General features: G+C 51.2%; 1 protein-coding gene across 14 annotated transcripts in view; it reads right to left on the bottom strand.

Moving 5' to 3' along the window:
- Positions 1 to 24,267, bottom strand: part of LOC100737108 (AGBL carboxypeptidase 4) — a 1,252,169-nt gene that overhangs the window by 113,446 nt on the left and 1,114,456 nt on the right. For all 14 annotated transcript variants that reach the window (XM_084965126.1, XM_021097823.2, XM_084965119.1 and 11 more), the window contains one exon: positions 17,512 to 17,626. In XM_084965126.1, coding sequence (XP_084821252.1) covers positions 17,512 to 17,626 — 115 coding nt within the window. The remainder of the gene's footprint in view (positions 1 to 17,511; positions 17,627 to 24,267) is intronic.

The raw sequence follows: 24,267 nt of genomic DNA, 5'->3' as shown, positions 1-24,267 counted from the left end.
AGAGTCCTCTCTGATTCTCCACCAGCCAGAGGGTGAACGTCTGCTCTTTGCAGATTTTTAACCAGATTCGAAACGGATGATAGCTTTTTCTGCCCCAATTTTCTGCCTTTTTTTTCTTTACCCCTTCATCCCACTATTTTGCCCTCCTCGTCGTATGTCCCAAATCCCTCTATTTCCCTGGCAATATGATTTAATCCCATCTCAGCCTTTTACACCCCCCTCAACGTACTCAGAAAAAAAGGACATTACTGGGGACCCACCTCCCCTTCAGGGTGGTTGGGGTGGGGATGGAGAGGAACGAATAGCACTTTCCCCATCACTTAACATAAGCCTGCTGGGAGCCCTGAGGTTTTGTGGGGACACATGGGAAAAGACTTCAATAAAGCCATTTAAGTTGGGTCTTGCTGACTGAATGAAATTTTTTTCCAAGTGTTGGGGCAGAAGGAAACGTGTAAGCAAAGAAAGGAAGTGTGAAACCACCCAGGATATTGGGGGAATGGTGGGCAATCTGGTCTGACCAAATCACTGGGTGTGTAGGGAGGGGCGGTGACGGTGAGCTTTGTAAAAGGGGCTGGAGGGGAAACGTGAAGGGTCTCAAGTGCCTGGCCGGGAGGTTCATGCTTTTGTCCTTGCATTTCTATATTTAGAAGAATTGATCGCGGATGTCGGCTTCCCACTGACGGCAGAGTGGAAACAAAAACAGTCTCACAGTCAGGTTACGACAGCATCACCACTCCGATCAAGGGAGCACAGTCACCGTTACGGACGTCACTTTGTCCCGAGAATGCAGGACCTCACTAAGGATGAAATATTTTATCTATGTCAACTTGATGAAGGAGGTACTATTATTATTCCCGTTTTTGGGCAGTTGTGGAAACTGAAGCACTGAGAGGTTAGAAACGACTTGCTTGAGAGAAGAGGCGACATCAAGATGGGTTTCCATGCCATTTGACATTTCCTGCTCCCAAGGAACACAATCTGGTGGGGAAAAGAAGAGAAGCACCCAGGCTCATGCCCATCTATAATTCAGGACAACGGTACGAGGATTGAATGAGATAATGCATGTAACAAACTTAACGGAGCACCGGTCTGGCACGTCGGAGCAGATCAAAAATGTTGGGTGGTTGTTTGTGCTTTAACATTGTTTTGTGTCAAATGCTATATGAGTGAGACAGAGTAACAGGTTGGTAGTCCAAAGCAGGCGGGGGTGGGCAGCTGACCGTGGTAGTCAGGGATGACCGCCTGGCTTCTCCCCCAGGCTGGAAATCAGGCATGTCGAGTTCATACGTATGCTCCGTTCCCTCCTAATGTGGTAGGCATTTGTCCATTTCCTCTGGGGAACATCCAGCATCTAACTCTGGGGTTAGATGGGGCAGGGTTGGGGAGCGTTGGCTCCTCCATCACTACAAGATGTTGAGACCACAGTGGCACCTTTTCTCTTAGTCCAGAGGAGAGATGGGCCAGATGATCTGGAAACCAGGACAGCGGCAGGAAACCCAGACTCTGGCAGCAGCGACTTCCACCCAGGACTGGAGCTGAGACTAGGTGATGCCAGGTTGGGAGCTGGGTTGTATGACAGTGCTACAGTGGAAAGGAGGTAGACGATTCCTGCCCATAGCCAGCTTTTCTGCCCTCCGGAGCTACCCTGTTAATTGGTTGATTTCCAAGTCTGGTCCTCCAGCCTCGGCTTCATGCTGATCCTCTTCTTACAAATTCCATTTTTGCTTAAAGTGGCAGAGTCAGTCCCTGTTTCTTTAACTGGAAGCATCCCTACCAGTGTGGCTTTGTGGACTAACTTATACAAAATTCCAGCAGGCCCCTATATTGTCTATGGATGGTCACCAAGCAGACAAAACCATCAGTTTGGGTACCATTCCTACAGGACTCTTCCAGCCTGCATTGAGCATTTAAAAACTTGGAAGAGAACACTGTCACTGATAACAGGACTTCATCCTAAATGACAGTGTCCTTTGAGATGGCGAGCTTATCCACCTCTACCTCCTCAAAATAAGAATGCTGTCAGCACATCTTAGCCAAGTCACCAGCTTGCTTCATGACACCTCCAGCAGCCTGTACTCATCACCTCCCCAGGCAGCTTATCTCAGGCTTGGACAGCTCTGCCAAGAAAGTCTTCCTTCTCTTTAGCTGAAATGTATCTTCCAGTGACTTTCTCCACCAGTCTCAGCCTTGCCCCACAGAGTCTCACAGAACAATGAGGCTACGTTGAGAAAACCAGAAGCTTTAGGAGTCAGTTAGGCTTAAGTGTTGGCTGTGATCTTTGCTTTTTATGGCCACACCCATAGTGTATGAAAGTTCCCGGGGCCAGGAACTGGGTCTGAACCACAGGTGCAACCCAAGCCGTGACTGCAGTGATGCCAGACCCTTTAACCCACTGTGCCAGGCTAGAGATTGAACCCACACCACCTCAGCCATCTGAGCCAACGCAGTCTGATTCTTTACCCACTGCATCACAGCAGGAACTCCACTTGTTACCTTTTTAAAATTTCTTTCTTAAAAAAAAACCCCTGGGCTTCTATTTTATTATATGTATAATGAGGATAACAACCTTGACCTTCTGGATTCCATACATGAACTAATGTCTATAAATGGTCTAGCAGAATCCACAGACAGAACGAACATTGAGTAAATGGTAGCCGGTGATGACAGAGGCATTAGTGGTGACTGCGATATTGTCGAAATTGTCTAACCTAAATACCATCTCCTCCAGGAAGGCTTGCTGCCTTGCTCTCTGCAAATGTGGGACCAGTATTTTTCCTCTGCTCCCATGGCATCCACTGTTCCCCCATTTGAGTGGCTACGGCACAAGATGCAGTAATTGTTGAGTCTGTCTTCTCCACTGGCAAATGAATTCCTCAAGTTCAAGGATGATGTCTTTTGTGTGTTTGTATTCCTGCGCCTGACAAAGAGCATGGACTACGGTAGGCATTAAAGGCATAGTTGTTGAGGGAGCATTTCATTCTTTCCTATCTGACATCATGTTGTTCTCAGAACCATCCAGCCACACAGTCAGATTCCATTTTTCCATGAGGGAGCACTGAGGACCAGAGAAGGTATGCCACCCCTTCACGGTCACCTAACCAGCACTCTGTAGAGCCCAGACTGGAATCCAGGTGTCCTGGTCCTCAGCTCCATGGTCTTTACATCTGGCCGGCCTGCTTTCCGGGAAGCCTCTTTAATTCAAAAAAGTGAAATTCAAATTGAAGGAGAAGTGTGATTGGTGAGAGATCCTAATTCAGCCTTCAGAGGAAAGCAGAGTAGGGCTGGTGATTCAAAGGCAACTCAGTCCTCAAGAATCCGAGAGCCCTTTAGAAGCGAAAGCATTTGTGGAACTCTTAAACCAGTAGTTCCTGTGGTAGGTTCTTTTGGAGCTGATTTTAAAAGACTGATGATTCTAATGGCAATCAGGCTATCAGTAGGTGGGTATTTATTGAAGAAAACATCTATTAAAGATGCAGGAGCCCTGGCTAGCAGCTGAGGGACAGGCCTCACCTCGAATGTCCACGTCATCTTGGGAAAGTCACTTCCCTCTACTGGGCTCTATGTCCTTCCTTGTAAAATGAGGGTGTTATAGTTGACTCATTAATAAAGCATCAATAACTAGGCTTTACCTCCAAAGGCAGGGACTTGGAAGAACCAGACATTTTGAATAAAGTTGAGTTGAAATTCAAAGAGAACAAAACATTCTAGAAAAAGGATTGATAGGGCTTTAAAAAGAGATATCAAATCACCAAGGGTTACTGATGTCTCAACATAAATTGCATGTGTTTTCCAACATTTGAGATTTGCATAGGACCCGGTCCTTGCTGCTAGGTGTTCTCCAATTGCCCAGAGTTTTGAAGAGAAGGTGGGAGTTGCCAAAGAAAGACCTGAGAGAGCATTCCAGGCAGAGTTTGTGGCATGTGCAAAGAAAGGGAGGTAGAATGCTTGGAAATGATACATACTTCTAATGGGCTTCTAGGGTTTTCTGCTCAGGTCCTTAACTAGGCTGTAAGCACCAGGATGGGAGTGTGGGTGCAGGTTCTTTCTCTTCAGTGATTTCAGGACCCAAATCAGCTGCCTAAAGATAGGAGAATGGACAAGAAAACTTCCAGATGCCAGGCTCTCACCCCTATGGCAGCCAGTTTAGAGTCTTTGAGAATGAAATCCAGTGTCTCTGCCAGCAAGGTTCAGATAATTACTTGAAGACATATTTCGAAAAGTATTTAAGCACTTGTTACTGGCTAGATACTTTCACAGTAACCAACTGAGGTATTCTTTATCCCCATTTTATAAGCACATGAAATCAGAGAGAGATAGGACTTTGAGAAGGCCACATGCTAACTACAGAATATAGAGTTGGGATTCAAACCCAGGTCTTATTGAACCAGGTCTTACAGTAACACTTTGAGGTCCCCCCATTCATCAGGGAGGCTGTGATCTAGGAAAGAGATGCTAGGCTTTGTCTGCTCTTCTTGGACTCGTTCCCTCCTCTTCTGCCCAAGAGCAGACAAACAATGGTTCCAGAGAATATTCTTTTTTTCTTTTTTGTCTTTTTAGAGCCACACCCACAGCATATGGAGGTTCCCAGGCTAGGGGTCTAATTGGAACTGTTGCCGCCAGCCTACGCCAGAGCCACAGCAACAGGACCAGAACCGAGCCACATCTGCGACCTACACCACAGTTCACGGCAACACCGAATCCTTAACCCACTGAGCAGGGCCAGGGATCAAACCCTCAACCTCATGGTTCCTAGTCGGATTCGTTTCCACTGCACCACAATGGGAACTCCAGAGACTATTCTTTAAATGGCAAATAAATAGCCCTGTCTTGTGAAGGGCACCATGCCTCATCTCTGTTGTAATAATGGCAGCTGGAAGGAGAGCAATGATTTTAATTCCCGTCCTCATGTTTTCTTTTTCATCTCCTCTAAAGGAGAGAAAAAAAGGCAGCTGGGTGGCTGCAGATCAATCATTCTTGTCCTGAGCACAGTGGGGCTGTGTGCTCCTGGAAGGGTGGCATTGACAAGCAGAGATGTATAGGGCATGCATGCAACCATCCCTCCACCACAGCAGGTTTTCAGCATCACCAATGAGCTGCATTGGATTAAGTATATTTGCACCAAAGGCAAAATAAATATTGCTTTATTTAATGCCACTGAAAGGTTGGGATTCAATTGCTCTTGGCCTGAAGCACCTTCCAGTCCTGTTGATTGGCCAGTGTCAGAATGCCACACAATCTGCCATCAACAGCTCCTGCAAAATGCTTTGCACGTGGGGTGGGCTCTACTATGGTGTAGACAGAGGGCAGTGAGCAGTGTCCTTTGTTCAACCACACACAGGGATAATTATAACACATCCACTGCCCATCACCATCACCACAATGTTTAAAGCATCGCCCACACAGTCCTTCTTAGATTATCCCAACGAGGATGTGACTTGGGCTGTGGGGGCAGAGAGGAGGGTAGATAATTACATAGGCCCCGACTCCGAAGGATTTGGGTTGGAGTCTTAGCTCTACCACTGAGTAGCTTTATGACCTTGGACAAATGCATGTTTTGCTCAAATACCTAAAAGCACTAGGAGGGCAGACACTAAATCGATTTCATCTGCCATTGGGTCTTCAGCATTAGCCCAGGGTCAGGTACAGAGCCAAGTCACAGTTAAAGTGAATAAACAGAAATCAACCGAAAGGTTAAGCAATTTGCTCCTAGTCCAGCAGGGGCAGGGGACAGAGGCAAGGCTCGCACCCTGTCTGCCCAGCTCTACAACCCATGTTCTTGACCATAGCTTAATTCTCTCTTAGCACCCTGGGAGCCAGGTCAGCGCCTCCTGTAGGGATTCGGCTCAGGTGAGGCATGGATGTGACATCCTGAATATTTAAATGGGGAAAGTGAGCACCTTTATGCAAATCGACAAAAGGTGGTTCTTCCTTTCTCCCCCAGGGCCAACAACTTAGAAACAGGTGCCCCTTCTCAGTGGGTGAGGTACAAAAGGATGCCACTTGCTCTGGCCAGACGTGGGGTTGGGAGCAGAGTCACAGCCCACCTTGGCGCCCTGCCCAGGAGCCTCTGGGCAGTGCACAAACTGCATGTCCATGGGGTGGCCCTAGATATGCCCGAGGTTCACAGCAGGGCCAGCACGGACACTTGGGCTCCTACCTCCAAGGGTCAGCAAGGTGTTTATGGGGAAATGGGTGGGCCTTCTGGGGAGCTGGTGGGACTGGGGAGGGGGTGTGAGACCACACCTGGGAAAGGGGTCGTCTCTGACCTCCCCTCCCTGGGGCCCTTAGTGGATGCGGAGAACCTTGGCTGGAAGGCCCTGTCCCTTCCCATGGAGATCAGGTGCTCTGGGACTCAGCCTCCTCCTTCCACCTCCTGCTGGGCAGCAACAAACACCAGGCCTGTCCTGAAACAGCTCTGACAGCCAGTCACCACCTGGAAGGGCTCAAGATTTCATAAAACCCAATCCCCACATTTCAAAGGTGAGGAAACTGAGGCCAAGGTCACACAGCTCTGTAAGGGTAGACTTGGAAGTCCATTCCAGGACTGATGGATTATTTTTCTCTCTCCAAGAACACACTGGCAAAGAGTTAAAAAGAACCATTTCAAAGGCCCCGTGCGGGGGTGGGGGTGAGGTGTTTTCTAAGGGAGTGCACTGGCCCTTGGGGCTAAGAATCAGCTGTTTCCTTTTTTTTTTTCCTTTTGTCTTTTTAGGGCCACACCTGGGGCACATGGAGGTTCCCAGGCTAGGGGTTGAATTGGAACTGTAGCTGCCGGCCTACGCAACGCCAGATCTGAGCTGCGTCTGTGACCTACACCAGAGCTCATAGCAAAGCCAGATCCTTAACCCACTGAGGGAGTCCAGGGATCAAACCCGCAACTTCATGGTTCCTAGTCAGATTCATTTCCACTGTGCCACGACGGGAACTCCTGTTTCCGTTTCTTAAGTGAGACGGGGCAGAAGAGGCACTGAGGGGAAGAAAGCCCTTTAGGTCTTTACAGATGTGGGATGGGAGCTGGTAGAACGCTTGCCCACCTGTTCTGAGCCTGAGAAGTGACTTAGATTGCGAGTGTGGACTCCAGAGCCATACGGCCTGGATAAGAGCCTAGCCTGGCCACATATGAGTGGTGGCTTAACCTCTCTGTGCCTCAGCTCTGACCTACAAAAGGTGACTTTTGCGACCTCAGAGGGTTGTTGTGAGGATTTAAGGAGATCAGCCGTGTAAATGCTGGGGATCGCACCTTGTGTGAGATTCGGGTCGCACACACGGAGGCTGGTCTTATGCTTTGACCCCGATATGGCTCTGCGGGTCCTCCACGAACTGGGCCCCACTGATTCCTCCAGCTTCTTGCATCCTGTCCCCAACCTGTGCACCGTGCAAGGCGTGCACATTATATGTCCCAGGAGCTAATGACAAAAAGGCACCCCCTCCTGTGGGCGGGTGCACTGCCTCCAAGTGGCAAGGCTGGTCCCCTGCCCTCTTAGCCTTCATGTGGGGCGTGAACCGTGCACCAGCCACCCCGGCCCCCAGGGCGGTTCCCCTACTCACTCAGGGCTCCGAGTCACCTCTCTGATGTGACTCCTGGGTCTCCCTGGCATGGGATCCTGGGCAAATGAGTCAACCCCTCTCTGTGCTTCCATTTCCCTGTCTATAAAATAAGGATAATATAAGAATCCACCTCCTAGGTTCACGGGGTTGTTGGGAGAAACCACTTTGCTTTCAATCCCGGGGGGACTTTCGGTCCCAGGAATAAGAAAACAGCTCCTCGTCTCCATCCCCTTGCTGCTTCTTCCCAGGGGAGGGGGTGGAACTTGGCTGATGGGTCTCCCTGTGGGAAGGAGCAGAGCCTGCTGGGCCTGGCTCTCCTGGCACATCTGGATCTGTGATGGCACAGGGAGGTCCGTTCCGGCCTCCTCTCTGCCACCGGTGCGACTTCAGGGAGGCAGCTCACTTCCTGCTCCGCTTATGGCTAGTAGAGAAGTTGGCTTTGGGGTGAAGTATAAGAAGGCCAATTTTCACTACAGATAAAAGGCATGCCTTTTCAATACTGCTTTTATCAAAAATGAAGCTGGCATTCTGACCTCTAGCTTTCTGGTCCCTATCTCTCCTCCTACATTGGCAGAGTGGGAGCAGAAGCAGGATGAGTCACCACCCCTCCATCTCCAGTGGAAGCAGCACTTAAAACCAATTAGAACGGGGCCCAGCAGCTTGTAGAAATCCCCTAAGGTTTGCATGACTATCATCACCTACGTTATTTAGCATGACTATTCCTGTGGTTGAGACTGTGTTGCCAAACTCTTCATCTGGCAAACTCATGCTCATCCCTCAAGACCCATCTCACACAGCCCCTCCTTCCTGAGGGCAAGCCCAGGGCTGAGTCCACCTCGGATCCCCAGTGCCCGGTACAAAGCATAGGCTGGGTGAGTGTATGAGGGAAGGAAGCGGCTGGTGGGGAAGAAGAGGAGGAAGGCTCCCTAAGCAGAGGCAGGTGCCAGCAAAGGCTCAGGAAGGCAAGAGGCCAGGCTGGAGGGTGCAAGGCAGCACGGGGCCAGGGGGTCAGTGGGGGATGAGGCTGGGGAGGAGGTTTCTGGACACTGTGCCTGCCTTAAAGACCAGGCTAAAGAGTGAGGTTCCTTCTGCTGATCCATGGGGAGCCGTGAAAGGATTGCACGTAGAGAACAGACACGATTCCAGCAGTGTTTAGGAACTAAGTCCAGGAATGATGAAGTTCTTGATTCTATCACATTTTTGGCTCCTCCAGATCCCCAGCCACTGCTTCTGGGTTACTGTCTCCTCAGAGGTCTGTCTTCACTGTTCAATCAATTATTAAAATCAACTTGCTATCAACTCTAACTTTGAAATGCTGTTTGCAAGACAGAGATGGGGAGCTGCCTCCACAGACATCTAGCCATCTGGCCTTTTCTGTGGAACCTGGCTGGGAAGCTCATTTGAATAATTGGTTCTGGCAGTGTGCACTCGTGGGTTAGACACCTGATTATACTGTCAGCCCCAGTGTCCTTTCAGCCTCCACAGAAACATTGCCCAGGTCACATAAAGCAGGAGAGAGTCGCTGGGAGGTAAAGCTTTGTCTGGCGCCCATTGTCACTTACACTTCATCTTGACTATGTGGCTTACTCCCTGTGTGACCTTGACTAAGCTACTTAGCCTCTCTGTGGCTTGGTTTCCTCTTTGGTCAAAGAGGGGGCATGGCTTCCACCCTCTCTATGCCTCCTTGTAGGGCTCTCAGAGAAGGTGGCGTGGGCAGGGGCTGGGGCTGGGGGCTGTGACCTAGCAGGGATGCAAGTAGAAAGATTTTGGTTGAGGAGAGCTCGGTGTCAGATAGTGAATGCATGTAGGCTGTACCAGAAGGCTTGGGATGGTCCCTTCCTTCTCCTCTGCTAGTAGATAGCTCTATGGATTTGAGGGGGTTACCTAATCTACCTGTGCCTCTGTCTCCTCATCTGTAAAATGAGAATCACGATAGGGTTGTTCTGAGAAATAAGACAGCACATGCAAAATATCTAGAACAGGGCCAGGCCCTGGGAGCCCACTAGTTGTTAGCTTTCATCATCACTACCACCACCACCATAATCATCATCAGCAGCAGCAGCATTGTCACCACAACCACCATCCTCCTCATCATCATTGTCACCACCACAACCTCATCATCAACGTCATCATCAGCAGCAGCATTGTCACCACGACCACCATCCTTCTCTTCTTCATCATCATTGTCACCACCACAACCTCCTCCTCCTCATCATCATTGTCACCACCACTGCCACCACCATTATCATCATCAGCATCATCATTGTCACCACAACCACCATCCTTCTCTTCTTCATCATCAACATCACCACCACTACCACATCCTCCTTATCGTCAACATCATCATTGTCACTGCCACCACCATAATCATCAGCAGCAGCATCATTGTCACCACAACCACCATCCTCCTCATCAATGTCATCATCATTGTCACCACCTCATCCTCATCATTGTCATCACCACTGCCACCACCATAATCATCAGCAGCAGCAGCATTGTCACCGAGACCACCATCCTCCTCCTCGTGGTCACCACCATCATGTCATCATCAACGTCATCATTGTCACTGCCACCATCACCCTCATCCTTGTCACCACCACCACCACCACCATCCTCATCATCATTGTCACTGCAACCACCTCTACCATCCTCCCCCTCCCCATTGTCATCATCCTAACTGTCCCATCCTGGACGCGATGCCTCGATACCAGGACAAACATCTGAAGCATGTTCAGAGCACAGCAGGAAGGACAGGGAGAAGAATGAAGTTTAGATGACTTATGAAAAGTTGGAGGACTCTGGGGGTTCAGCCTGGAGAACAGGAGTTGGCAGGGTTGGAATGGGTGGGAAGTGAGGAGGAGTAGGGACACACAACCCGCAAACAGCTGAAGGGCCACCATGTAAAAGATGGCATGAACCTCACTAATCCTTGGCGGGGGGGAGGGGGAGCAGAAGTGATGGGATGGCAGGTTTAGCCTGAACATGAACACCCTGTGGCCGTAAGAGCTGGCATCAGTGCCGCTCAATGCTCTGGAAGGAAGGGAGCACCCAGGCCTGGAGGGAGTCCTCCAGAGGTCTCTGTGCTGCCACCGCACTCCACGGCAGAGGAGGCCATGGCAGAGGCAGCAGGCAGGGGACGTGTGGCCTGGGTGGGGAAGGAGGCACAGTGAGAAGGGGCTGGCAGATACCACCCGGGAAGGCAGCTGGCAGTGGATCTTTGTTTGCCATTTGTAGCTGATGGAAACTGCAACTTTTTGGTTTCATGCCCTCGAAGAGCAAAGAGAATATTGACATGTGCTTTACCTTTTGCAGAGCTAATTTCCTGTTCTGTTCTACTTCGTAAAGTTGAAAATGTTTCCTCCTTCGGATGTTGAGGTGGGCAAAGTGGGTCAGTTATCATGTTTGTGTGTGTGTGTGTGTGTGTGTGTGAGAGAGAGAGTGTGTCTTTGTTTGTGTATGGATGTGTGTGCAGGTTGGAAATACGTCCCCGGGTGTTTCACCCTCTGCCATACTTCATGACGGTTGCTGGGCACACCTCTCCTTATCGCCTTTCTATGTCTGGTAAACTCCTCGACCCCTCCGTCCTTCAAAAACCCTCCCTTGTCACCCGCAGCCAGAAGGAAGCACCCCCTGCTTTCAGGAGACAGAGGAGCAGGGGGTTGGATCTGCAGCAGGCTACGGCTGACCTGCCTGGATTCATAAACCTGGTCTGACCCTTCCTGCTGGGGGACCTGGGGCACGTTCCTTGGTGTCTCTGGGCCTCAGTTTGCGTCTCTAATTGAAAAAGGGCCATGATACTACCTCCACCTCAGGGCTGTCATGCGGGTCCGAGGAGATGATACATATAACGTGTGATCAGACACTAGCTCTGATCGCATCCAGGCTTCACGGCCTCTCTCTCTCTCTCTCTCATGCACACACACCTCTCGCACGAACACTGGGCTTCTTCCTGCCAAGGGCTGCCTCTGACTTCCATCTGCTTCCCTCCGACGCAGCACAGGCCTGATCCTCAGCAGGCCCTCGACAAACCTTAGTTAATCAGATGTCCTGCTCTGGAGCAGTCTCTGCTCCGCGAGCTCACTGGGGCCAGGAGACGGAACGCTTTGCGAGTCTGTGCGTGGTACCAGCATGGTTTCCACGGCGGGGCTGCGGTGCTGAGCTATCGACTTGAATCATGGCTGCACCACCCGTGGAAGTCTGCTCCTCTCCCCACCTCCACACTCCCGAGAAGCGCGGAGCCTTCCCAAGATGAGAAATTTCATGGCATCCTGCTATCTTTTGGGTAACTGCGTATTTTATGATGACTAATAGGCAATTACTATGGTAATATTGCAATTCCGCATGTGTGAGGTTTGGGAAATGAGAAATTATGGGTAACTACTTTGGACTCATTTCTATGGTAACAAAAAGTAATTGTCATTAAATACCAGTTATACTGAGGCTGTACCTGGTAATTATAGATTTTTATGCCCAGAAACATAAATAAAACCAATAAATTTATTCAAAGGTCTATGACTGTTTACTTATACGTGGCTCTATGGAATACACAATGACAAGCACCTAATTAAGAAATGCAAACCCAACACAGAGTTGCCTATTGTCATATGGAGGTGGAGGGTCTGTGTTTCAAATGCTAGGCAACCTGAGCATCACACAGGCTCAGAGGAAAACACAGTGGGGTACAGGTGGGGGTGGAAGCTGTTCTTCTCTGAAAGGAGGTGACGGCGAGGGGCAGGTGGCAGGGAGAGGGCACATGCTGCACTGTGTGGGGACAGCCACACCTACTGCGGGGCAGTGAGAATCGCCAGCCCTCACAGACTGACTCAGCCCATCACCCCCAACCCCAAAGGGCTTCCAACCACTGTCCTGTAGCTCTTGGCTCTACAGTACCTGACGTTACTGTGTTCATCCTTCAAAGCTCCGAGGCCCCAGCTCCCCCTAGAACATGCCACGATGCTCAAATTGCATCAGTAAGTCATACCATTATTTTTTTATTGTGATAAAATACACGTAACGTAAAATTTACTATTTTAATCACGTTTAAGTGTACGATTCAGTGGTATTAAGTACATTCATAATGTGGGGCAACCATCACCACCAACCATCTCCAAAACTCTTTCCATCTTGTAAAACCGAAACTCTGTCCCCCTTCAGCCATAACTCTCTAACCCCCTCCCCCTCCCCAGCCCTGGGAATCACCATTTCACCTTCTGTCTCTAGGATTCGGACTCTGCTCTAAGAAGGGGACTCATAAAACACACCATTCTTGACAGGCCCTCTCCCCAGAGCTTCAACTAAACGATGAAAAGTGCCTCTCACCTCCTTTTCCTCGCCCAGCAGGGCAGGGGAAGCAGAGGCCAGGGGAGAGAGCCCTGCCCAGGCTGAGAAGGCTCAGGACAGGGGGAAAAGTTCGACCCCTAGTTCTTGGCTTCTGCCTCCAGCTGGTGAGGCACAGGCCGGGTTTGGGGGTGTAGAGGGCCTGGAAGCACCACTGGGACCTCGAACATGGCTCTTCACCTTTGCAGCCTGTTTTCCCTTTGCTCAAACAGAGATAAGAAAAACTGACGTTCCTTTCTCATCGTGTTGTGGGAACGATCAAATGAGGTTTTGAAGCGTAATGCCCTGTCCAAAAACGAGGTGTGTGGCTGTGAACCCAGAGTTCGCGAAAACGCTGCAGCTCATCCTAGTACTCCCGTCACAACGGTGCAAAGATCAAAACCCGGGCCGTGAGGAGGCTGTGCTGCTGAAAGTGCAGGGCTGGGCGTGGGTGGCCTCTGGTGAGGACTGCTGTCCATGGGGACTGCAGCTCTGGGCCAGAGCGGCTGCCAAACACAGCCCGGAAAGTATTCATTTGGAAAATGGCTATCAAAGGCCAGTCGCGGGCCGGGCACGGTGCCAGGCCTTGGGGACACAGGCAGGCGAAGTCCTGACTTCATGGAGTTTATCGTCTGGAGGTAGAGAGAGTTCTGGAGTAAATAGACACACAGGCTACACACCGGGGCGAGGTCCTGAGAGGGCAGCACGGGGGGCTCTGAAAGCGGGTCACGGGAAACCCGAGTTACCTCGGAGAATCTAGGCAGGCCTTCCAGGGACGTGGCATTAAAGCTCAGACCTGAACTGAAAGACGTGAGCAGTGTCGCTGGAGTATAGTAAGTGAGACAGAGGGTACAGCTGTCCCTGGTTGTCGTTGGTTTTTTTTTTTTTTTTTTGTCTTTTTAGGGCCGCTCTCACGGCATATGGAGGTTCCCAAGCTAGGGGTCTAATCGGAGCTGTAGCCACCGGCCTACAGCACAGCCACAGCAACGCGGGATCCGAGCCGCCTCTGCCATCTACACCATGGCTCGCAGCAATACCGGATCCTTAACCCACTGAGCTAAGCCAGGGATCGAACCTGCAACCTCATGGTTCCTAGTCGGAGTCGTTAACCATTGCGCCACGATGGGCACTCCCGTGTTTTTGTTGGATGCCGTAACACCATTGTCATCTACTGTGAGACCATCTACCTGTCACAGAGGGAGACTGGAGAGATTACTATGGTCGCTGTAAACTGTGGCCTCTGTATTCACCCCGTAAGCCAGTGCTTGGGAGCACAGTCCCGTCAGTGGATGCTGCTGCTCTCTGATATAAAAAGCATCTTTCAGAGTTCCCGTCGTGGTGCAGAAGAAACAAATCCAACTAGGAACCATGAGGTGGCGGGGTCGATCCCTGCCCTTGCTCAGTGGGTTAAGGCATTGCCGTGAGCTGTGGTCGCAGACGCGGCTCAGATCCCACGTTGCTGTGGCTCTGGCGTAGGCCGGCGGCTACAGCTGCGATTCGACCCCTAGCTTGGGAACCTCCATATGCTACAGGTGCGGCCCTAAAAAAAAAAAAAAAAAGAGACAAAAAAGAAAAATAATAATAAAAAGCATCTTTCATAGGAGACCTGCCATCCTCGGCCATGAAATGTTAGAGTGTCCTTGTCTGTTTTACTATAAATCCTATGGTATAGGTACTTGTATCATTAAACATGAGCTTTGCACGATCAAATCTGGGAATTCCGACTCTGGAGAAGCCAAAAGAAGTGGTGGGAGGGGGAGATGAGGTCCTGGAGGGCAGGCCTGTCTCCTGCCTTTTGTAGAGTCCAGCATGTGTGATGCTGGCCGTGGAGGGCGTAGGACAACCAGGGAGCAGGGCTGGGACATGCCTGCACCCCTGCCTGCTCCTCGCAGGCCTAGGGCAGGTTATTAAAGCCACTGAGGCTTGAGAGAAGGCACATCCTGCGGGGATGTTGAGAGAGAGAAGGTCGGGGAAGGGAGAGGGAGGCAGAGCCGAGTCCAGCGCTGTGCTGCTGTCCCTGAGCCGGGCTCTGTGCACTGCCCCGGAATCAGACAAGCATCCTTCCTCCCCTCCTTCCTTCTTTCCTCTGTACCTCTGCCTCACCCGCCCCCACTTTTCCTCCTGTGCTCAAGCTAACTGGAGTAATTGCAAGCAGAGACGTCTTCACAAAGACCCTCCCTCACAGAGCTGCTGAGGGGGTGAGACGAGCTATGTGTGAGTATCTGACACCCTGGGCACTGGGTGGGCCAGCAGAATTCTCCAAGTGGGATCTCCCGAAACATGTTTTACAAACCCTGACACCCCCTGGGGGCGGGGGGGGGCGGTGGAGGGGGTGAGAGGTGCAGGGGGAACGGGCTGTCCAGGAAGAGGGTTCCTTTGGGAAACACTGGACTCTCTATGCCTCTCCTGGGATTCCTGATTATTAGCAGATTCCAAACTGAAAAATCTCATTGTGAAAGAACGTGTGTTTAACTTTGCTTAACTCTGTTTCCCAAATTTCTTGAACTCCAAATCCTTCTTTTCCCCTTTTTGGTGGCAACTCCCGCCAAACCGTGAGATAGAATGCTGTGATTGGCAGGGAGGGTCTGGGAGGGGCTCCGCCCGTGCCGCTAGGGTACCCTGAAGCTCTCCATTTGGAGTCTTGATTATTTTTCCCATTCTCCAAATCTTTAGTGGTGAATTCTCATGATTGATAGACTCTTTGCTGCTTCTCAGAGCTGTTTTAGCAATAGGATTATGCCTGTGGTTGGAGATTTTCTTCAACTCTCATAACGAGAATCACAGATTCTCACTGGAGAATGCTGGGCTTTTAAACTTCAGTACAGAACCATTTCTGAAGGCGGGAGCTCTTTCATCCTGAAATCCCCAAATCACAAAATTTGGAGCTTGAGGACATATGGGAAACAGCTAGGGCCCCATCACCACCCACCCTGGCCATCTGAAGCCCAAAGAGAGGACGCATGTTGGCCAAGGTCACAGACCTCTTTCCAGCTGGTCGTCCCCAGACAGCAGATGATGACACGGATACGTATGCGGAGTGGATGGTACTGACCTCTCTCTGACCACAGCCTCTCTTGTAATTAAACAGAAATGTTCACACAAATCAAAGGGTCTTTCCACCTCCATTGTCACTTCCAGTGCATTCTGTCCAGGGAAGGTGGAAAGACACTGCTCCTAGGCCTGCAGCTGCCATAAAACCCACCAACGCTAATGAACCGTCGCTTGAGCCAATTAACAAAGGAAGCAAAACTGTCTTTAATTACGGCATCATGCATCCCAAGGGTTCCCGCTAACGCATACCCAGGGGTACCAGGAAGCCCCTGTGGATCCAATGCCCACACTCTGGGAAAGCATTAACCAGCCCTGTTTAGAATGGAGCTGACAGGTATCAGGAAGTGTGGGTTCTGGTCTGATCTCTGCCAATGACCTTGGGCAAATCCCATCTCAGCTCTGAGCCATAGTGTCTCCAAGAGTAAAGTCATCCCTCTCCTTCCCTCCTATCTGCCAAACTCTCTTTGAGCATCTACTGTGTGCTGCTCCCTGGTGACAGTCACCAGGGGCACAACAGCCATGAAAGCTCAGTCCTTTCCCTCTGGTGCTTTAGGTCCAGTGGGGTCCATGCAATGGGACAAGACGTGTTCAATAGCCAGGCCAGTGGGAGCTCAGAGAAGGGAATGACCAGTCCTCTTTGGGGGTTTGGGGGAAGAGGCTCAAGGTGCGTTGTAAGGAAGGGTTACGAAGTTGAAGAAGGGACCGGGAGGATAGAAGGTGGGATATCAGGGACCAACAGGACATGTCTAAGGAACAGTTCTAAGATTGGAAGGTGGGGGGTGAGGTCACACAGAGCCTTGCATCAAAGCTGGGGAGTTTGAGTGTTACCTTGAGTTTGGTGTTGTGGGACCAATCAGCTCTACAGCTGTATAATTTGGGCAGTGAAGTTAGACAGTCCATAATTTACTGGTTGTGTGACTTTGGGTAAGTCTGTTGCCTCAACTGTGAAATAAGGGTAATAACACTATATCTCTCAGAGGATCAATGTTCTTTCAGCAGATGGTTTCCCGGGCAGCAGAATTTTCGGCTGTAAATATGGTGCTAAGCCAGGAGAAAGAGAGTTCCAGATATGAGTGTCACGTGAGTGTAGAGCCAGCCAGTATGGCCCCGCCGAAGAGAAATGCTGTTCACATGACCTGGGATGTCACTCTCCCCTGTTCAGAATCTCCAAGAAGAAACCCAGAAACGAAACAGAATCCATCATCACCCCTCTATGATAGTCTGCAAAGCCACATTCATCACACCATTGCTTTTGATGCTCACAGGTGTCAGCAAGGTAACTATTGTCTTAATTTTGCGAGAGAACTGCAATGCATCAGAGAGGGAAAGTGAATTCCCCAAGGCTCCACAGGAAGTAGGCACCGACACCAATGCTAGTCTCCTGATTTCTGGGCCAGCAAGCTGACCCCAGAAGATTCCAGCAAGGGACCTCAAGTGGCTGTGCATGAAACAGCCGAAACCTGTTAGACACATTTCCCAAGAGCCAGGGTGAAACTTTCTCTAGTGAACGCATGGCTGGTCTGAAAATTCTTCCTCGAAAGCATATCCCTTTGTTCTTGCTTCCACAGCACAATCCAAGCATTCGCCCGCCCTCACCTGTAATTGCCCAGGTAGACGCCATCAGGATTGAGCATGGGTGCAATCTTGAAGACGAGGTGTTCCCGCAGGACGCGAGCAATAGGGTGCTGGCTTATGAGGAAGTCGATGATCCCTGGGGAAAGAGAAGCATCTGGATTAACCTCAAAGTGTTTCAAGAAGGAGGGAGCGTATTTTCCTCAGCTGGGAAAACAGTAAGAACCCATCAGGTGATTTGGGGCCTATGTCGTGAACCACTCACTGTGTGTGTACAGCTACGGATGAGGTGCTGCCCAGTGCATTTAACAAACAGGATATCTCTGTTTCCAAGAGATAGCTCGAGACGTAATACCGAAGCTCGTGGGCTGGAGGCAAGCAAGTCCTGCTCAAGAGCCCAGGCAGGGCTTCCAGGAAAAGACGACACACGGGCTGTGCCTCGGAAGGCCCCTGGGCTTTGACGGACAGATGGCGGAGAGGCAGGATAACTCTGAACAGTAAATTCAGAGATGCTCTCTCACAGGCGTGCTGCTAGCTAAGCGCTAACATGGATTGGGTGATGACGGAGTCAGGCACCTTAGGGGGCCCTCAGGCCTCGTGTGGCTGATGGGCGCACCAGGGAGCAGAGAGAAGTCACAAGAGAACAGGGAGGTTTCATCAATGCCTCCAGCACTATTTCTTTCCCTGCTTTGTGGGTCCTTTGTTCTTTGCCTCCAGGGCCAGCTGCCCTCTCTGCGTCTCGAAGGCACCAATGCCGCCTCACCTCCAGGGCACCAGATTTAGAAAAGTTGAATTCCCAGGACTTTACTCCCACAGTCAGGCAGCCCCCAAGCCTCTTTCTTGAATCTAGCAAATCTGTCCCTTCTCGCCATCCTTCTGCCTCTCTTCTAGTGTAGGCCACCATCTCAGCTGGCCTCGGTGACAGCGACCGCCCCGGGAATGCGGCCCCGTCGCTGCCGCCAGAGGGCTCTTGCTCATGTGCAGGTCTGACCCTGTCCCTGCCCTTGTGGATTTTCTGGCAATGGCCTGCAGGGATCTACAGAGAGGGTGTGAGAAAGCCGCAGCTCTGAGTCCTACCCTGTCCTTCTTCTTCACGTTTCTACATATTCATTAGAGGCCTGAGAAAAAGAGAGAAATGGAGCACTGGCATTCCATGAAATGCCCATGATGCCGGAAAGTGATAAGAGAGGACAAACCTTCCCCAAAGTGCAGAAGGAGGACGCCTTTCCTGCTGTAGAGAGCAGGAAAGACACCAAGCAGAAAGACGCCTTTGAGCTGGGCCCTGAAATATAAGTAGGTTTCGACAGCCAGACAGGAGGAAGCAGCAAGGGAACTGAGAACAATCCACGTGCCCAGTGGCAGGCAGTGGGCCCTTGGAATGACAAGCGGCTCCACGGCACATTCCAGAGCCGCTGTGACCAGGGGGGGACATCTTGGGCTTCTTATGAAGCCGAGGCTGAGACTCCATCAGCAGCCGAGAGCCAGTTGGACATCACTTACCTCGCGGCCGACGCTGCGGTAGACCAGATGCCCTCATTTATTTGTTGGTCCTCGTATTAAAGCTGTAGTGTGCCAGTACGCAGGGGGGGTAATGATGCCAGGCACCCTTATTAGGGGCTAATAATTGCTTAATCTGCCCACTAGTTGACCCCGGCTCCCGGGGCAGCCCTCTCCATCCAGGAGCCAGCCTGTGCTCAGAGCCTGGCCATGCTGCCTCAGAGGAAGGCTTCTGGAAACGGAGGAGCTCATTGCAAGCCATCCTCCTTCACAGATGAGCAGATTAACTGGGCTGCTGCTTGGGCAGCTAGTAAAAGGATGAGAGGAAAACAAAGCCAGACCAGAGGCCGCGGCCACCCGGAGTGAGTGCGGTGCGAGAAAGGCCAGGTTTTTGACCCATCTCTTGGCTTGAGGTCCTGTAACGTTTAACAGGCATCCTTCCCATTGATCCGGACACTGGGAGGAGCCCTTTCACTCAAATTTGGTGTGGGGAGCGGGTGGTGAGTGAAGAGGAATATAAGGAGAAAAGGCAGAGAAATAAGAGTGGAGAAGAAATGCCATCCTTGGGATGGGCCAAAAGCATTGCACAGACCAAGGAAGCAGAAAGAATGTGGGCTTGGCTCCTCCACGTGACTGCTAACTGGTTACGAGCTGTCTCTGATATAGAGATAACAACACCTAACCTGGAAGACCGTTGCGGGACTGGGTTAGACCTCCTGTGTTTTCACTGCCTGACACAGCAGCTGAGCATTGTGTTCTGCTCTCAGAAACTCAGTGAGATCAAAGGCACTGGCGGGGGCGGGGGGGGGGGAGTGAAAAACAGAGTGGATTTAACATGAGGAGTCCTGGTTTGCAAGGCTTACTAACTATGGGGTTTGGGGACAGAGACCCTGAATTGGAGAAGCCAACGAACCAGCAGAGAACCTGGGTTGTGGTTTTCGGTTTTGTTTTTTTCTTTTTTTTTCTTTTTTTAGGACCACACCCATGGAGCTACAGCTACCGGCCTACGCCACAGCCACAGAAACATGGGATCCAAGCCACATCTGCTACCTACACCACAGCTCATGGCAATGCTGGGTCCCTGACCCACTGATCGAGGCCTGGGATCACCTGGCGTCCTCATGGATACCAGTCGGATTCTTTTCTGGTGTGCCACAAGTGGAACTCCCTGGGGTCTCGTTTTGACTCAGCTTTAAAATAAGAAGAAAGAGGAGTTCCTGTCGTGGCTCAGAGGTCAACGAACCCAACTAGGAACCATGAGGTTGCGGGTTCAATCCCTGGCCTCGCTCAGTGGGTTAAGGATCCGGCGTTGCTGTGAGCTGTGGTGTAGTTGGCAGATGCGGCTCGGATCCCGTGTGGCTGTGGCTGTGGCGTAGGCTGGTGGCTACAGCTCCGATTTGACTCCCAGCTGGGAATCTCCATATGCCGCGGGCGTGGCCCTAAAAAGACGAAAGGACAAAAAAAAGAAAGAGCCCAGTAATTCCCAACAACTGTAAATCCCAACCCAACAGTCTGATTCCGTCTATTTTGTTCCCCTTCCCAGAGCAGCAGGCGCCTCCTCCGTTAAGTGAGGGGAATAATCGCTCACCTGCTGGGAGACGCAATCCGCCCCCTTGGAGTCAATCTCTGCCCCTTCAGTAAATAAATTTGCGGGTCTTTTCCTTTAAACTGATGTGATCAGGGGGATGGAAGGATGCAAGATGACAGGAAGCCGGGAAGGCAGAGGCTGGAGGAGGAGCGGCAAAGACTCTAAGACAAACGCTGCCTGGCAGACATCCCCGCCCGGTGCTGACCTGGCATGGCCGTGGTGACCTTCGTCAGGCAAAGCACAGCCGAACCTTCATTACTGCTCTTTCTCCCTGTGTACTTGGTTCAGGGCAAGGCACACAGCAGGTGCCTAACAGATGCCTGCTGGTAGATTGGGCCCAGGAGTTCATTTGACCTGGACAAAGTAGAGGGTTGGTTGAACTGACAATCACTCCTTCCACAGACGTTCACGGGGCCAGGTGTGGCCACAAGCTCACCATCCCAAAATGCAGAAAGATTCCTGCTTGAAGGGGTGGACGGGGGAAGAGCAGCTCTCTGATGTATCCATTGGCCAAGCGCTGGGAATCCAGGGGGCTTCTGCCCTAGCCTGGGGGTCAGGAAGGCGCTACGGAAACTGAAAGGATGAGTAGAGGGAGCCTGATGACAGAGGTGCCAGTGGCTGCTGTCGTAGACAGGGGAAGCCCTCACACAAAGGCTGGCAGGGGAGAAGGAAGAGAGCCTCTTTGCTAACAGAGCTCGTCCACTCCCGGGGATGTAGCTTTGTGATGAAACTGGACTAGCTGTGTGGCCTTCGCCTCGCAATTCCTTAGTTTCCTGATCCATTAACAAGAAGAGAACAACCGTAGCTACTTTGTGGGGTATCGGGAGGATTCCAGTGAGTTAGTATAAGCAACGTGTTCCACACACAGAAAGCCTGTTGTTTACTCGTTGCTTTTATTTGGTTTGGCTGAAGGTGTGAAGGCGGGAGAATACTGAGAAGTGGGTGGGATGAACAGGGATTTGATGTTCTGCTGAAGAATATAAAGGGTACAGGACGCCACTGCAAGGTCGGGGCAGGTCTGGGCTTTAGCGAGCTCCCCCAGCTGCAGCGTGGAATGTGGTCTGGAGAGAAGTCATAATGATGGGCGGATGTCCTGAAGGCGGACAGAGTGGTGGCAGGGGACACACAGCAAAGAGCCAGCACACGTAAAGAGGCCTGCAGTCAGGAACCAGGGTCTGGCCTGGTGGAGACCTGCAGGGGCTCTGCAGTGAGAATCACGAGGATGCTGCCGACACCGGGGAAGCAGTGCAGATAGACGGTGGCGCCGATGACAAGACTCTTTGTCTGTCGTCCCCAGGAGCATCAGAAGTCTTGGGGAAAGGTGACTTCAAAATGACTGAGATGAAGTTTCTGGTCCCCGGCAGAATGGGCCTCAAAATGAGAACCGAGCTCCGTTTCAGGAAAGGAAGGAAGGTTAGCTACGTTTCTGGTACTTCTGAGTTTGGGGGCCGAGCAAGTTGTGGTCCCTCGGGGCTCTGAGCTTCAGGAGGGCAAGGTCAGCTCCTCCTCTTGGCCATGATTTTGTCAGGGCCCAGCTCGGTGCTGGGACAGGAAAGTCCTCAAAAGATAACGTGTGAACTGAACGAATACAGATGCCCCAGCAACGGGCGCTGTACGTTCCGTAGCTCCATCGACTGTAACTGTATCAGCTCCACTCTGCAGACTGGGAAACAAAGTCAGGGTGGTGACAGCATGGGCAAGAGTGTCAACAGGAGCCTGGCCGGGATTCAGACGCAGTTCTACCGGCTTCAAAGTGGTGCCCTCTCTGTTAAGCCCAAATGAGAAGAGCCAGGAATCTGTTGACATATGATCTGCAGAAGGGTTTGCTTACATGCCTGCATGACTTTTCTCTAGAGAATCTGTGTAGGGCTTACTGTTGCTGTTCTCTAAGAGACAGGACACTACAGGGGGAAGAGCCTGGGCTTGAAGCAAGAAAGTTGGGGGCGGGGGGCGGGTCTCTGCTGGGCTCAGAGTGTGGGTCACGTAACAGGAGCCTCTCTAGGCCTAGCTACCTACCTAGGCCCTCTCTCTCTGGGTACCAAGGCCTCGTCTGCCCTTAGATGCCCGAGGACCCCAGATTATGGAAGCACAGGTCATCTGGCCCTGGAGGACCTGCAGTTCACAGAACCCAAGTTCTCACTCTCCCATTCCCAGCTCTGCCCATTTCGCGGATGAAAAGACACATCTGGGGAAGCAAAAGGCCCCATGACAATCCTTAGTGGATCTAGCGTCATGCATATGTGAGGCTGTGTGGGAGAGAGAGGGCCGAGGGGGAGAACGGGGGAGGGAGAGAGGTGGGAGGAAAACGGGGTGGGGGGGGCAATGGTCAGCACTGCACTGTGGGAAATGTTAGGTTGTGCTTGGTGGTCGTGTGTGTGCGTGTGTGTGTCCTCCTCCCTGCCCCCACAGGACACCCCTGAACAGTGAGCTTCCAGGGGAAGAGCCTGGTGGGCCCCCTGACATGCTGTGAGGAAGGCTGACTGAATCCCTCCTGGCCGCTGCCGCATTTTATAGGCAGAGAAACTGGCTCTGAGAGTCTCCATGAGGAGGTGAAAGTGGCGGGACTCAGACTCAGGGCTGCTTGAGTCCAGAGCCTCAGCCGCACCCTCTGTCCCAGCAGCCTCGAGGTGGCTTCCCGCAGTAGCGTTCCATGGACGTGGGATTTTGTTTGTTTTTGTTTTTGTTTTATTACTCAGATGAATTTATCACATCTGTAGTTGTATAATTTATGATCATCACAATCCAATTTCACAGGATTTCCATCCCACAACCCAAGCACATCCCCCCACCCCCCAAACTGTCTCCTCTGGAGACCATAAGTTTTTCAATGTCTGTGAGTCAGCATCTGTTCTGCAAAGAAGTTCAGTCTGTCCTTTTTTCAGATCCCACATGTCAGTGAAAGCATTTGATGTTGGTGTCTCATTGTATGGCTGACTACACTTAGCATGATAGTTTCTAGGTCCATCCATGTTGCTAAAAATGCTGGTATTTTGTTCCTTTTAATGGCTGAGTAATATTCCATTGTGTATATGCACCATATCTTCTTGATCCACTCCTCTGTCGATGGACATTTAGGTTGATTCCATGTCTTGGCTATTGTAAATAGTGCTGCAGTGAACCTCAGAGTACATTTGTCTTTGCGAGTCGTGGTTTTCTCTGGATAGATGCCCAGGAGTGGGATTGCTGGATCGAATGGTAGTTCTATATTTAGTTTTCTGAGGAATCTCCATACTGTTTCCCACAGTGGTTGCACCAATTTACAATCCCACCAACAGTGTAATAGGGTTCCTTTTCCTCCACACCCTCTCCAGCACTTATTGTTTGTAGACTTTTGGATGATGGCCAGTCTGGCTCCAGCTTCGACCTGGAGTCCGAGTGCTGGGGTCTAGCTCTCGTTGACTTGCACTGCGTTCTTCCCGGTGCATAGACAAGAAGGGTTCAGCTAACGGCTCTTTCGAGAAGGCGGTGAGGAAGGCGGGACAGTGCAGGAGTCATGTGCCTGGGGTTGGGTTCCCAGTAAGGATCAGAGGCAGCTCACCTGGCACCTGCGAGGTGCCCCATTAGTGCCACCTCTTCCCCTGCAAATAACCCCTCCTCCGTGCTTCTTGGAATTCTTAAATGTTGCAGGGATAGTAACTCACTTAATCTTCACAACAACCCTAGGAGGCAGAATTCCCATTACTAGTTCCCTTTTG

The sequence above is a fragment of the Sus scrofa genome, chromosome 6, assembly GCF_054392235.1.
Source record: "Sus scrofa isolate SSC_HxYL_T2T_F1_AM1 chromosome 6, Sscrofa_HxYL_maternal_Yorkshire_Landrace_v2.0, whole genome shotgun sequence".
NCBI lineage: Eukaryota > Metazoa > Chordata > Mammalia > Artiodactyla > Suidae > Sus > Sus scrofa.
The sequence above is the reverse complement of the archived record's forward strand: the minus strand, read 5'-3'. Positions and strand labels throughout refer to the sequence as shown.